The sequence below is a fragment of the Necator americanus genome, chromosome IV (genome assembly GCF_031761385.1).
Source record: "Necator americanus strain Aroian chromosome IV, whole genome shotgun sequence".
Classification (NCBI taxonomy): domain Eukaryota; kingdom Metazoa; phylum Nematoda; class Chromadorea; order Rhabditida; family Ancylostomatidae; genus Necator; species Necator americanus.
Genome location: NC_087374.1, coordinates 10,651,796 through 10,667,481, shown reverse-complemented (window position 1 = coordinate 10,667,481; position 15,686 = coordinate 10,651,796). Strand labels below are relative to the sequence as shown.

Here is a 15,686-nt window from a genome sequence, read left to right as displayed (position 1 = left end):
AATATTTGACGTCTTCTAAACACTTTCAGTTTCTTTGTGGATTTCTTTGAAAGAATGACCGTTACCAATCGTTCTTTAACGCACGTTTGGATTTTTTTTTGCTTTGCATACTCCAGCAGATTGTTGGAAGCGTTTTTGCTATTTTCGCTTCTTCAGAGCGTTAGTTTAAGGGATGTTCTTTGATGCATACAGTGTAGTCCTTTTACTTACGAAACAATCCACTGTTGAAAAAGAACCGTTTTGGTGAAACCTCGTGATCTTGCACTTTTTTAAATTCAAGGTTGAGTTCTTGTCTATGTATCTTTTGTTGTTCGATAGCCTCTACAACTTCAAAGAAGGGACAGTGAAATACATAGAAATTGACTTAATCGGCGGACGGTTTCATCGCGGTTGTCCTCGGGTGCGCATCAGGATGTACCCGAACTAATTGGGTGCAGCCGACAAGAAAACACTAGTTAAGACAACTTATGACACAAAGCCTAACTAGTGATCAGTGGAACTGTGAAATGCAGTTGAACTAAGTCTCCGGAGAACAGCTCGAAGCCGAACGTTTACTCGCACGAAAGCAAAGAAATATATCATGTATGTATAATATAAATATATCTTTTATATTGTCTTCTCCGTAACAAAGCAAGACATTTCACGGCAGTACTCGTTGATAGTTATTGTGGTGACAAAGCTTCTAGATTCGAATTCTTCTTTGAAACCCACCATTGGGTCGTTGATCCTTTATCGGCGGATTCGGTCCCTCCTTCACACATGTTTTATAGCACTCATATATTAATATGTATTTACATAATAAATTTTGACATACGTCATTCATTTGGTTTGTGTTAACTTCTCTTTATTAGTCTTGTCATGTCTTGTCGGCTGCACCCCACCAACTAGCTCGGGTACCTCCTGAGCGGCCCCCGTTGCCCTCATCTTCGCTGAGGTGTGTCGTCCTTGAACAGAGCTTTGCCCAAACCTTCTCGATCTACAGCAAGAGTTACAGTCACAGAATTTGTCCACTCTTCACAGTTCATCAGCGTGCGAGAGTGGCGTGAACTGGCTATCGACACCGAGTGACCCGAGTACCTCAGGTCGACAATGTCCAGTAGTGGACGGAACGGAGAGTTGTCACCAAAGATTCCACGCTTCCTCTAGGCATTTGAGTTTTATGAGTTGAGTATTTGAGTTTGTTCCTGGAATTGTGCTGGACGACAGCACTTCAGTGCATTATCAGGATAACTCCCGACATATAGTCGGGTCAATACGACATGAAACACGGACATTTGCGCGGCGGCTGCGCTCAAAGCGGAGCGGTGGAGCGTAGCGGTTGGAATCGTGTAAGGATCCACGCTGCCGCCAACGACCTCTGCAGTTCGCCATGGTCCCAACTCGATTCCAACCGCTGTCTCCACCGCACCGCTTCCGAGCGCGGCCTCTTGCGCAACGGTCCGTGCTTCATGTCGTTTTGACCCAACTATATAACTCTGCAAGTTATATAGCTCCTACATGTGCAGATCGTATACTCAACTGTCTGATTGTACATACTATATATACAGCGAGCAGTAGCAATCAGTCTCGTTTACGCGATCCCGAAACATAGAGTAACTGTTAATCTGGTCATTGATCTCTCAAGCGGATATTTTGGAAACGTTAGCAGTTCAGACATTGAACTTTATTAATGTCTCAGCTGTTGACAAAACATTCTAAAGTGTATGTGAACTTCTACTGAGGCAGAGGCAATCTTCTATGCATGTACTTTGTTCGCTTCGTTTGCGTATGGCAGTAAACAACTCGTTCTCCTCTTTAAGCATCCTGGCAAAATCCTCGTATGAAGCATAGATAATATGTGGTTTTTCTATGAGGCACAAGACGATTTTTCCCAGAATGATCAGAATCGAAGAAAGTGTTCGAGTTTTCAAAGAGTTGCATCTCCACGTTATTCGTGTCGCTCTGTTCGTAAGGATAAGTCAAATTACGAATTGTTGCCTGTTTTCCAAGAAGTTTTGCTAACAGTGCTTGATTCTGTTGCAAATCTCCCGCGAATAGGTAAAGATGGAGGTGTAGTTTAAGAGTATGAGCATAATCACGCTCACTTGCGCCTGGTAATCTAAAAAAAGGAGTCAGAGACAGCCTTGGTCGCACTGGTGCTGCTAACGATGCAGACAGCGCTGTTTCTGCGTTTATTACTGTGGAGCGATCGCAGTCCGCAACTCGTCGACAAATCCGTAGAATGGCGAGTTTCGGCTGCTTATTGGAGTCATGTTATTTGATTGCGAGCGTTTGACGACGACGTAATTGCTTGCATTCTATCTCGTATCAAGTTGCATCGTAATGGGGGCCGGTGCAACCATAACTATTTTTTCACATTTTTTGGACTTTTTTGGACTTAAATCACGCTAGATCACGATTAGATTAGATCACGCTCGTATTTGTGATTTACGTCACAACCATATCTTTTCCTGGCGAGAGCCGAACATCGTCGGCTTGCTAGTGTCTATGCTGCCCTTAAGGTGTCTGCGAACGGGATCTAGCCATCATCGGAAAAAGAATAAAGTCCACGGCTTTGAACAATTCTCAATGGGATGCGCTTATGCGTTCGACTTCAAATAAGATTTTATTTGAGGTTAATGAATGCTTCACCCATTTTCAACCTCCCAGACCTATTGCTCTTCTACTTCTATTGCGCTTCACGCCCCCAACCCGCCATCCTAGATATCCATCCAAGAATGCTTGCAGGAACATAATTTCGCTTAGCTAAGATGAACTTCACTACATCAGTGAAACGAACCTTGCAGAATTGTTACATATCATGCAGTGTACTATTCTTGTCATTGTAGACTATCAATTCTCCATATTTGAAGAAAAAAAACATATTTCGTACCGCGACATTTTAGTCCTGGCCTTTTCGTATTAGCGACATTTGAGGTGAGTCTTTTGGTTTCTGACTGTGGTGATTTTGCGAGTTCGCTGCAGTGGGTGCGTATCGTTAGGTACCCGCAGCCGATTATCTGCAGCCGGATAAGTGTCTGCAGAAGGGGCTGTCGGTAGGCCAGAGCAGGTATATCTTGGGCTACCTGTGATCACTAAGCCACGCCCATCCATCACCACATCCCTGAGGTCATGAGCAATGCTTGTATTGCAATTACGTGATAGAGTTGCCTTCTACGAAGGTTCAAAGAACAAAAAGGCAACAACGTAGCAACGAAGAAAGTGGAAGAAAACTTAGAAAATGAAAATGCTAAAAATGAAACAAAAACGTAGAAAATTTGTAAAGTTTTTCTTTTGAAAATTTGTTTTTGTAAAGCAAATGCAAAAATAGCTAGCTGAAAATTGAAAACGTTCCAAAATAAAAGTGAAAAGGTGTAGAACCGAGAACCTGGTTTTTGAAGGATGTAGATGTGTGACTGAAAAAACTGTATAGAAGGTATGGATGTAGATTTGTATTTATACAGACTATTAAATCCTTGTAAGATACTGCATTAGTTTATGAAATTTCGACTTTTTTTTGCTTTACGCAAATAAAAGTACAATTATTTCCTGTTTCTGGTATCTCGTGTGCAGTCCTTCGATATATCTTTATACGTAAACGATCGATACTCCATACGGAGGCAATAGCAGAGATAGCGTGAGCACCTGCGAGGCATGTTTCGCACCTCATTAGACGATGAGAGTCGCTGATGAAGGATGTGATGGGCGGAGCATGAGGCAAACGCAGCGCAGTGCTCTGCTGACGCTGCGCAGCGCAATTAACGATCGCCGTTACCAGTCGTTTTCCCTAATGATCGGCTGTCGCAGCGGCTGCGGGTACCTAACGACCGCCCCCCGCTGCAGTGTGTTTCCTAGTCCTGCACTTGTCAGCAGCTGCAAAATCGTGCACTTGTTGAAGTTTTTTGCGGATAACGTGTAATCCAAAAGACGAAAGACACTGGAGTGGTGCTTTTTTCCTTAATTTCGTTCCAAATGAAGAATGTTACAGAGGGGAACGCGCGTCCCTTTCTCGTCCGCTAATCCTACGAAAACGTCTTATTTCCAGAGAATATACCGTACACGGAGCGGGTGTAGTGTAGTGGTTAGAACTTCCGCTTCCTGCGCGATCGATCAGAGGTTCAAATTCGAGGATAAAAACACTGAATTGACTAGCCACCGCAATTCATTGTATAGTCCAGCTGCTTCGTGAACCTCAAACGATTCTGAATTGAAGTGAACATGGGGGCGGATCCCAAGGAGATTGATTAACGCCAGAAACTTTATCCTTTTACACCGTTGCAATTGTATTTATTAGGTTTGTGGAAACATGCAATTTTTGTTGCGCAAATTCGAATTCGAAGCTCGAATCTCATACGCAGATTTAGGAAAGATCGAGTTTCTGATCTCTTGTTGCCGTACATCCCCTCCACTAAACAGAATAATTTTTTGTTGCGGGTACATTCTGGCTATGAAGGACTTCAATCTATTGGGACATTTATTTCTAGTAATTTCCTCACCTCTTTGTATAGATTTCATTGTTGTAACCTAGCGATCAAACGTGGTCTGAGAGAGCAGCTGCAAAGGAGTTTTGCATAAATTTTTGACATGCGCAGTAGGTCAGAGTAGACGCGCTCCCAGAAATTCTTTGTCACTGCATCTCTGCTTAAAGCCAGCGGTAGTGTATACCATGAAACTAACGTTGTTGGGACTCTCCAGCTAATGATAGGGTTAGGGTTACAGATTATGAGGGATTAGTGGGACCCACTCCAGTTCCCCCTAATTGTCGTGATAAACGTGGGCATAGATAGACATGGGGACGGTTTCTTTGTACGTTTCTTCCTACGAGGCACGTTACTGCGCGCTACTTTTGTGCACGCGCCGCGTTCGCGAAGGAGCGAACGATAATCAATGATGTTTTCTTCGCTGTCTATTCAAGTAAAACCGATGGGTAGGCTGCCGGGGGTAAGCGACGCGTGTACAGAGGTGGAACGTTCTAATGTGCTTCGTAGGAAAAAAAAAATCAATAAGGGCATTCTTTGTTCTTCAGAATGATTTGGGGGAATTGACCTGGTCACGCTCATACTTGTAGTTTATATCCCTAACCATCTTCTCCCGAAGAGATTCTGACATCGTCTATTTCGTGGTTTGCAAAGTAGTAGCGCATGTGTATGTCTTGTTGACAGTTAGTTGTTTTTCTTCACATTGATTGATTTAATATTTAACAACTTCTGTCCTACAATGATTGCTAAAAACACCATACATTGCAAGGTCATGTTGTGGCTCTTCCAAGCAAAAATAGGTGCAATTAGTGGTGTAAAAAAATGTCTCGTTTTTTCTGTAGTACATGATTTATACACAAGACACTGTAAACATAGTGTCATCGGTACGTCTACAGACATGAGCATCCGGTCTCGTGACGTTGGCATTAGAAAGAACATAAGTTACAAAACGTTTCCAATGTTCAAAAAATGGGTTTTGATGCTTCCGTTGTTCTTTTAGGAAAGCTTCTGGGATAGAACGTTCTTAATTTATCATTGCGATTTGCATCTATTTTCAAGTGACTCATTTCGTATTTAAAAACTGTGTAAATAAATGATGAACTGATGGATCGTTTGGGATTCGTGTAAGAACTTAATTCAGAGCTGATCGGAGCATGGAGCATTACCTGTCAGTAATGTTGACCGCAATGATCCGTTACTTCCGTGACAAGATGACGTGACTGAATACTTCATACAACAAAAAGCTCTTGTAAAAACCATATCTAAAGTTTGGAGTAGTTGCGCAAGCGGCTGCGATTGAAGCGAAGCAGTGCAGCGTAGCAGTTGCTGTCGGAATCGAACGGAACCATCGTTAGCGCCGCTCATCGCTGACGATCGCATTAGTCCCACCTTGACCCCAACCGCTAGCTCCAGGAGACGGCGCTTTAAGCGCCGCCTCTTGGAGCTAGCGGTATATCTTATCCATCGTTTGACGAAGAAAGCGGTTCTGCTTTCTTGTCACTACATATGCGAATTAGTTAGCTGGTTGCCCCGAAATTGAACGTCTTACTTTGATATCCAGGTATTCTATGCCTCAGGTATCATTAATGTTTCGTTAATATAAATAAAGAAAGAAACATATAAAGAACATTCCAGTTACTTCCGCTTGGCAATGTGAAGTCACCTACAGTGAGACTTATCATCCAAGTTTGAGGTACTTACGAATTTTAAAGACCCTGTGAAGGAAACGTTGACTACTTTAATATCCGTATGGTCAAACGTTCAAGAAGGATAAGCAAGTTCTATTCACCAGGGAGGTTCTATAAGGTTGAGGGATAACTTGAGAGCTTTTTTCTCGACTTGAAAAATTTACCTCGAAATAGAAATTATCTCCAATCAATATTCCCAGATATTATCAATACCATTTGAAAGAGAGTTTTTTTAGTCTTCGTGGATATGTCAGACTGATTTCTTTAGTTCCAATAAAACTTTTGATTCTTTGTTTTTTTTCTGTTTTGTTCTAGATCTTTAAAGGCATCACCCCGCGAATCTGGGGGGGTTGCGGATTTCAGGTGGAGAATTCCTATATGGGGTCGTAGATTATGGAGAGGAGTGTGATTCCGTCCATTTCTTCCTAGTTGCCGTAAAAAAGGCCCAGAAGATGCGACGCGTGCACGAGGCTGGCACGCTCCAATCGAACTCGTTGTAGAAAATAGCGCGCCGAAACGCTTGAAACCGTATCGTCCGGGCCGTTTTTTTACGGCAATTAGGAAGAAACGGACGGAATCACCCTCCTGTCCATAATCTACGACTCCGTATAGGCATAACCCACCTGAAACTCGCACCACCTCAGATTCGTGAGGTGATGTCTTTAAAGTGGAGAAACTGTTATATGGATGAAACTGATTTTTTTGTCCCTATGTTTTTTGATCTGATAGAGTCAATGAGGCTCCTGACTCTGAGATTGGTGCTGTTTGTGGGTGTGAAGAAAGAGGAATTCTTGAGAATGGCGCTGCCTGCTTTGTCTTTGCGCATCGAAATTTTGAATTTTGACTTCGACAACGGATCATGTCATCGGTCGACCGAATCATCGGTGATAGGAGAGATGCATTTTTTTCCAATCCTTATGAGAACAGAAAAAACTGCTGAGAATTAACCTACAGTATGAGTGATTCTGTGCGTCTATTTGGCAAATATATTCCCAAGAAGGAAATAGCTTGGTAAGGATAGCGATATTCACATAAATGCTACAGGAAAAAAAGGATCGTCATAGAAGAGTAGCAATACGCTTTCAGAGAGTGAAAGAGGTTCCAAAAAGTTTTTACCTTGTTAGGATACAATTAGTACATAAACGGACATTATTACTATTATTAAGAATATTGGTGTGGGTGCAGCGCAGTCGGTAAGAGGTTCTGTTGTGGCTGCAGAGATCAAGGTTCGATTCCTCCCCAGTGCCAATAAAGCTTATCATCGTCTCGACGTCGATAAGTTGGTATCGGATTTGTCCGGGAGGATGAAAAAACTGACTTGACCACATCGGCTAGCCCCACAGTTACACGTTCGTAAACCTCAAACGATTCTGAATTGAAGTGAACGCGGTGGGGCATCCGAGGCGGATTGATTAACGCCAGACAGCTTATCCTTCATCCTTTATTGAGAATATTTCGCTCTAGATTATTTTCTATGACCATCTTTTCCTACTATATAAGACATGGATAGAGGGGACATATGGTCTTTATTTGTGTATTTTTATTCTGTTCATCAAACAAATAACAAAAAAGCACATTTTTAAATTAAACCGGAGATCAGCAGAAGTAAAACATTGCTGAAATCTTGGTGTGACATACACACACCACCCGAAAAGTGTCTAGCACGTGTAGAGGACTACTTTGGAGAGGCTGCAAGTTGAAGTTCTACTCAGATAATTCGAACAGTAGCTGCTGAGCGAGATGATTCAAGTTGTGCATGTATCGCTGGGAGATCAGCGCCTTCGGGAGTGACGACGTCTTTGACTGGTCGTAAAACATTCCTTCTGGAAGAGGGTTCAGCGATGCTCTCACGACATTAGCGGCTGCTTCTTCCTGAATGACACATATTTTAGTCAGCTTTTCGTTGATTGTTCGTTTTCGCCAGATTTTTTCAAGAGAAATACAAAAGATGCGGACTATGCCACTCACCACAGTGATGAGCGTCCCCTTGAACACGGATAACAGCTTTCGATGACGATTCGGTATGTTCTTCGAGACATTCGTGATAGCGTTTCCTGGATTCACTGCGACCGCCGTTATTCCTTCGACGCGATTCAGTCGCGACGCTAGCAAAGTGATCGCGAATTTGCTGAGTGCGTATGCTCGCCAGCCTGACTTCGTCCTCGGTGCGAACGTATCCACCCAAGCAGAAGCTTCTTTCGGTAACTTCCAGCGTGGCCACGACGTTCCGCATAGCCTATGATATCAGGTTGTTGCTGGTAGATTATTGTTATTGTTGATCGATGTGTGCGAAATAAATTGTTTATCGCCGATCTGCGTGTGAATACAGATCCTGTAAACAATTAGGCTGGATAAGGCTACTCACTTGAACAGCGCTGAGGAGACACAAACGAAGTGTACACAGTGTCTTGGAGGTCGATACTTGAGCAGTACGTCGGCTAGGTACATGTGTCCAAGGACATTAACCTGAAATCGGTGCTTTAGGTGATTTCGAAGAGGAAATCCTCGTTAGAAATCAACCTTTCACCTGCAAGCACGTCTCTATCCCATTAGCTGTTCTCGATTCTTCCGGGAACATTATTCCGGCATTAAAGACAACGATATCGAAGATCCTAGAACCGAATATAACTTAGTATTTTCTCGCTACATTGCTGTTTTCTGTTTTCACCCGGGCTGGCAATCCGATTCGGTAAAGTGCGTGCTGCTGGAGCCTGTGATCTACGTGATATTGCTCGATCGTGGAACTTTCTAACGACAAAGATCCCCGCAAATTGTTTTTCATTACGATATTGCATGATGTATTAGATGTAAGGGGATATTTTTTGCTTTATGTCATGGGATTTGGAGCAGAATTTATGGAAAGCATCTTGTAAAGCTAACTTACATTTTGTTCTGAATGATTTCGTTCACTCCAGCCAAGACAGACGACCAAATCGAAAAATCGATGTGTATGATTTTGACGAAGATCTTAAAAAAGTCTATTTAGTTCTAGAAAACAATGGGTTTTCTCAACGTCTAATTTCTATTGATGGTTCAGTTCTTTGCAAAAATAAATAAAATAATAATAAAATAAACAAGATCCACACCTCCTTCAAATATTTTAGTTAATTATTCTTGCTGAATTTCCTTGAATTTCTTGTTCTTTTTTTTTTTTTTTTGGGGGGGGGAGGGGGGAAATGTGAATGGTCATATATGTTGATTTTGTGATTGTTTTACATGTCATTCTCACCTAAAACTTTTTTCTTACTCCAAGTTAAACTATTTTCTAATGTACGTAATTAGCACTGGCATCTTCCTTGTTTTTTTTTTACAGGCAAGTTTTTCCAGAGCTGAAAATTTTTTGAAGGATACTCAGTTAAACATTTGCAAGATAATTTGCATAAATTTAAAACTAAAAAGGAGTTGCATTCGATGAAATGACACATTAGGGATAGCGTGGTCCCTGTGCAGAACTACCGTATGACTTTTCTAGTTTTTCCGAAGCAGCGGGAACAATCGAGTCAGCAATCACGTCACTTTGACTCACTCACTGTGATGAGCACTATTTTAAGGGGTCTTCTACTGTGACGGCGATCTTAATAGGCTGAATTTACCTGTTTTTCAGCAAGAAATTCCCTGGTGAAAGACGCTTTCTCAGCATCTCGTACAGTTATTGTCACCTCATGGCCGGCGTTTGCAAGTTGTTCGACAAGCGAAAGACCTGACCAAAGAATTACAACTAATTCATGTCCCTAATATCACGTTGTGGTTATCTTCGTTGAGTCAACGCTTCAACTCACCAATTCCGGATGACGCTCCAGTGATAAGCACACGTTTCCCCGTCGTCGTCATGTCAGACAGACGTCTACTGAAGTTGTTGACGAATTCGTCGACTTTCCCCCGCTTTTTATAGTCTCTATGCTAGGCGCCGCCCCTTTGCACCCACGGCCACTGTTCGAGGGCATTCATTACGGTGTCTTAACTCTGTAAACAACAGTACTTTTTGCTTCCTCAGGAGTTATACCTCAGGAGTGAGGTTCTCCACATCTTCTAAGCGTTAAAGGATTAAAATCACAATAAAAGTGAAAAGTAAAGGATAAAGTGACTGGCGTATCAATCCACTCGGGATGTGCCAACGCTTTTTACTGGAATTCGTAATCGTCGGGGTTTTGGAACGCGTGTTGGCCTATACAATGACTTGCGGGGGCTAGCCGATCTGTCAAGTCAGTGTTTTTATCTTCACAGACAAGTCTGGCACCAATTTATCGACCCCGGAGGGATGAAAGGCTTGGTTTGCACTAGTGCGGTTTCGAACCCTCGACCGTGTGGCCAAAATTCACAATTCAATAAGTAATAATAATTAGTAAAAAAAAATAATGAGTTTCACAGATGGTGCTTCTAAGCTCGTATTTATTTGAGATCTTATTTTCTTCCTACGATTTCAAGCACTCACAATAATTGAATAAATAAATACTAAATATTATAAAATAAAATAATATAGGTATGCGATAGGAGTGAAGAATGTTTTTGTGAATTTCTCTTTTTTTTTTGGTGCGAACATGAGTTTAGAAATGGCACGATGATGTCATATGAGACTGATTCTTCGGTGTTGAACGATATGATGCTATTTCAAAGTATGACACAAACCCCAATCTATGGAAGTACATATGTCCTTTATTGTTGCAATTGTCATCAACGGTATTTCAGAACATTCTCGTGGGTGGTTCTGTGATGGCGTGAAATCTGGCTTGATGAGCAATCGAGGATGTTGCAGTTGATTCGCGTTAATTATATGATATAATTCCAATTTTATTACTTGCATTTCATTACAACTACTTTTTTTAATTTTAATTCCAATCCTGCTACGTTAACTAAGAACATGCATAACACATTAGCAAATCATGTGATAACCAACTAATCGAGTATTTCAGTGAAGATAAACATGTTGTAGTTAGCTTTGTGATCCTTAGCCTAAGAACTTCAAATGTATGTGAGGTAGTAAACATTGGATAATAATAAAATACGATTATAAAGTACAGTAAGCCGGATGTTGATCAGGATTCAAACGCTGTTTTCACCTCAAACGTGTACTCACTCTCTGTGACAGAATTTCTGCGTGGTAGTTCGCTACTTCTTTTTTTTTAGAGAGATTTTTATCATTCCGAAAAAAAGAGCTAAGCAGATCAATCAAACATTACAAGAGCATTGCCGTAAGGAAATACCATCCAGCAGTTTGCAACAGTTTTTTTTTTCAAAACATTTTTTTTTGTAGCGGAATGACAAACTAATTGTCAGTGCCCTTGATCCATAACCATAAGTGGGAGCGATATCAAAGTTTGGAAAACTTCTTTAGCGTGTCAAATCGAACGACTTATAAAGTTTTCTTTTCAGATCCAAATGGGACAGATAGAACGCAATAGACACGTACTAGAAACTTGTGATCGGGCCCCTGTATATTTATTTCTCTGTGGAATTTTTGTTAAGAAACTGCATCGGTTTGATAGAGGTGACGAGGATTCTACGAGCCAACAAAAAAAAAAGAAAAGAAAAACAAACCAATATAAAACAAACAGTAAGAATAATACATAGGGATTATACTTAAACATACCAAACATATAGAAGAACTGATATTATTACACATGTAAAAAAGGATAAAAATGAACAATGATTCTGGGTAAAAAAAGGAAATAGATAATACTACTCAGGACGCAGTCCTCTTAACCCCCGCGTCTTTCGACCGCAGGATTTCTAGGCGTATTCCCACTAAGAGATAAGCAGTGAAAAGGAAAATTTCAATGTGTGGTAGCAATTTCCCCAGAAACTGTTATTGTTGAAAATTGGACATTTAGGTAAATGTTTGAAGGCTAAGAAATCCTGAAAATATAATTGGAAAAATATGGCTTTTCTTACACTCAGGTATGAGAGAAGATAATGTTAATATTTTGTGAAATAATTATAAGTGATGAAATTTAATTAATTTAAATCTTATTTTGAGCTATGAATATGCATATTCAAAAGCTACCCGCATGATTAGACAGATAATTAATATTTGATGGTTTCTAGTAATTAGTACAAAAATAGTGCTCTTGGAAAAGAGCGATTCTCGAAATAAACAATCAAGAACATTGACGACAAAAATAAAAATATTCAAACGATAATAATTGTGATTATCGCACTAATAGTACGCTCTTGTCCGCTCTTTTAGTACGTTTTCTCGTACATGTGACATTTTATGCTACCATAACGCAATAACTAGTTCAACTTCAGTCTTATAACCGCCTACACGTGCTATTTCTCTTTTTTATCCTTCTTTTTTCTATTCTTTATATTTTATATATTATAAATTTGTTTGTATTATTATTTATTTTTTATTTAATAAATAATAATTTATATTATCATTTATGGAGTCAAGTAAGTAAGTCATTATTATTATATTTATTTTGTTTATTTTTTTATTACTCCTTATCTATTCTCGCTTTTTGATGCATTCTAAAAATTAGAATGAGAATATTTCAGGTGCATGGCAAGAAAAAGATTTTGAGCTACCGAACATAAGCATCATCTTAGGATGTGCTGATGGAGTTTATAATGATAGCTTTCTCGCTAGTCCCTGATTCAATCACAATAATTTTTATCCAGAAACAATTATGTATAGAGTCGGCGACGAACAGGTTCAAGCGAGTAAGCGCGCCATCGATTGAGGTAGCGGAGAGGAGGGAGGGTGGAGACGAATGGTGCGTCGCGACACATGCGTTGCAGTCACGTGATGGAACAAACCCGTGGTCAACCATATCAACACTGCACTGCAGATTCATACTGCCAGATTGTCGCAGTATTTTCCACCTTCTGCACCTGTGGCCATACTTCGCTCTTGGATACTAACCGCATCACTCTCACTGGTAAACCCAGAAAGAAACTTTATGTAAAGAAGAAGAGGTTTGGAACAGAAATGTTGCTCAAAATTGACGGTGTTGTTTGACTTTTGATGTGCTGTTATCCTGAAGCACGTGGATACGATGACTTTTAAGTTACTGTAAGACTCTTACAGTAAATCAAACGTCCTCGTGTCTTGGTACCTCGACATACTTATATCTGTTTTTTTCCCAGTGGCAATTTTCTATTAATGTTTATATTAAACTCTTGTTAGCCTGACGTTTCGGAATTTTTAGAGAGACACTAATGAAGAAACGTTTTACAGTAGACTTAAAATTTTTCCTCTTTTCTCGAAAAATTATTCGCCAAATTATCAAGCAGTTTCACATTTCCGGAAACATTTGCAAGGTTTCCGCGGATCTCTATACCTGGAAAGAGAAAAAAAAGGATTTCTAGCAGTGATAGCTGGCAGATTTCGTTTTCTATTCATAGCTTCATAAAGTTAATAGAGAAGGCGACTCAGAAAGAAAATCGGCATAGAAATTACGACCTATTCGAACAACTGGATTTTTCATTACAATAACGGAAAGATCTCAAAATGTTTCGTTATAGTACTTCTCTTACAACTACAAATAGGTTCACTAGCCTCTTTATCTTTTGTTCCTGAGAAATCGGTTAAATCTGTTCACTACCGTCTCTCTTATCCAATGAAACGTAACCAGGAAATGTTAAGGATCGCGCATGGATTTTTGATTGATGTCCACTGTGTTCTGTGTGCTGCATTAATTTTGGGCCTCATGAAATCCTATTCTGTCTTTCCAAATCCCCATAAAATTCCGAAATCTTTTTTCTTTTCCTTTTTTTCTCACATCCTGTGTGGATGTTTGTTCCCGCTTTTTGGAGCGTTAACCGTTTATTATATCCTTAATTTTTCAAGCGTGTACAAAGACAACCAAAGTACGTTATGAATTGAATTTAGATTATAAATTACATCGAGAATAGAAATGAATTATATACAGTGCTAACGTCTTGTCACTGCACATTTTCTTCCCAGGAACCTGCAAGATAAGTCTCGTTGTTCTGGTCTTATTCTTAGACGTAGTGGGGATACGGTAGGTGTATCATTGGCCGTGAATAACAAAAAAAGCCTAAATTATTACTAAAGGAAGAAAGATAAAGTGTCTTGCGTCAATCAATCTTAGGATGCGCCAACGTATTCACTTCAAATCTGAATCTTTAGAGGTTTAGAGGAAGGCGTAACTAGCCTACGCAATGACTTGCTCTGGCTGGCCGATGGGCCAAGTCAGAGTTTTTATCCTCTTAGACAAGCCAGTTGCCAATTTATTGACCCTGTTGGGATTAACCAGGCACCAGGACGATTTCGGTCAATAGTGCTGTCTTTTACGATATCGACCCAAATTATGATTCATTGGTAGTTAATCATTTGTGAAATTTTCAACTTGACGGAAATAAATCCTCCCTTGTACTTTCATTCCTTTAGTCGCTTTTTCATTTGGTTAAACCAAATTTTCGTAAATTTTTCACGTTCTTCCAAGGAAAACCCGCATTGTACCACGTCAGATAATTTCTGAGGTACTCGTGGCAGCAAAATTCACACACTATTGGTGCGTGATGAAAATGAATGAATGACCTATTCGAACCATTCATATCATTCGTTTTCGTGATATGAAAAGCGTTTGGTCATTTGTGATGCCAAAACCCGTCGAAAGGTGTGGCGCCGCTGAAACATCACCACGTAATTTCTCTCGCATCAGAACGCTTCGATATCTCCATGTAGAAGAATTCCAGCATCACAGAATTTCGCCGAATGATAGCAAAACAATCAATATTCGAAAAGTACACATATACATCCCATGGAATCTATAACATAAAAATAATTTTAGCACCTAAAAGATTTTCGCATAAATCCTATTTTTCCTCGCTTAGGAAATTTCCGTAGAGAACTCCACCGGCTTTCGGGCTTTGAACGGTTCGAATACGGAGTCAGACAGAGCAAAAGAAAAGCATTTTCGTTTCTGTTCGCTATTCTATCCCTTTATTTTACTATTTGTTATTTTGAGAGTATTGGTGTGAGGTTTGTATTCGTTCTCTTTCTCGGATGATGGAATTTGCACATGTTCCACGCAGAAAATTCGATTTCTTTCAATTCAAAAATGCAGTTTCAAAATGTACGAAATATTTCAGCGACTAATGGAACCTCTATTCTGATGACTTGATGACCTATGGCAGGGTCAAAACAACATGAAGCACGTACGCAATTGCGTACGCGGCTTCTGTCGAGCCGCTTCGGTGGAGCATAGCGCCTGAGAGCGTGGTGACATCCTTGCTGGCACCACTCATCGCTGCGGTTGTCCAAACCCGGTTCCAACTGCTCCCTCCACCGTTTTGAGCGCGTACGCAAATGGACCGCAACTACACTGACCCATGTCGTTTTGATGCGACTACAATTGGCGACTTGGTGTTATCGTCTGACGCGGTTGCCCGCATCTCCGCCAAGCTGTCGACCTTGATTGCAGGTGTGCCCAACTTTCTCGATCTATAGTTCGCACAGAATCCATCAAATTCTCAACTGTTCCTCATCGACACTGTCGATACCAAGCGATCTGACTACCTTTAGGTCCGGCAGTTCAGCGTAACGAAATGGGGAGTTGTTACCAAGGATTCCGCG

The 15,686-nt window shown here is 40.6% G+C and overlaps 1 protein-coding gene across 1 annotated transcript; it reads right to left on the bottom strand.

Annotated features, from left to right (window-relative positions):
* Positions 1-7,849: 7,849 nt before the first annotated feature.
* On the bottom strand, positions 7,850-9,976 carry RB195_000875 (uncharacterized protein; the record flags this gene model as incomplete). Its single annotated transcript, XM_064197420.1, has 7 exons — positions 7,850-8,017; positions 8,114-8,381; positions 8,511-8,611; positions 8,673-8,757; positions 9,030-9,112; positions 9,739-9,845; positions 9,925-9,976. 7 exons carry the CDS (start codon positions 9,974-9,976, stop codon positions 7,850-7,852), a joined length of 864 nt encoding a protein of 287 aa, XP_064053301.1.
* Between the last annotated feature and the right edge of the window lie 5,710 nt (positions 9,977-15,686).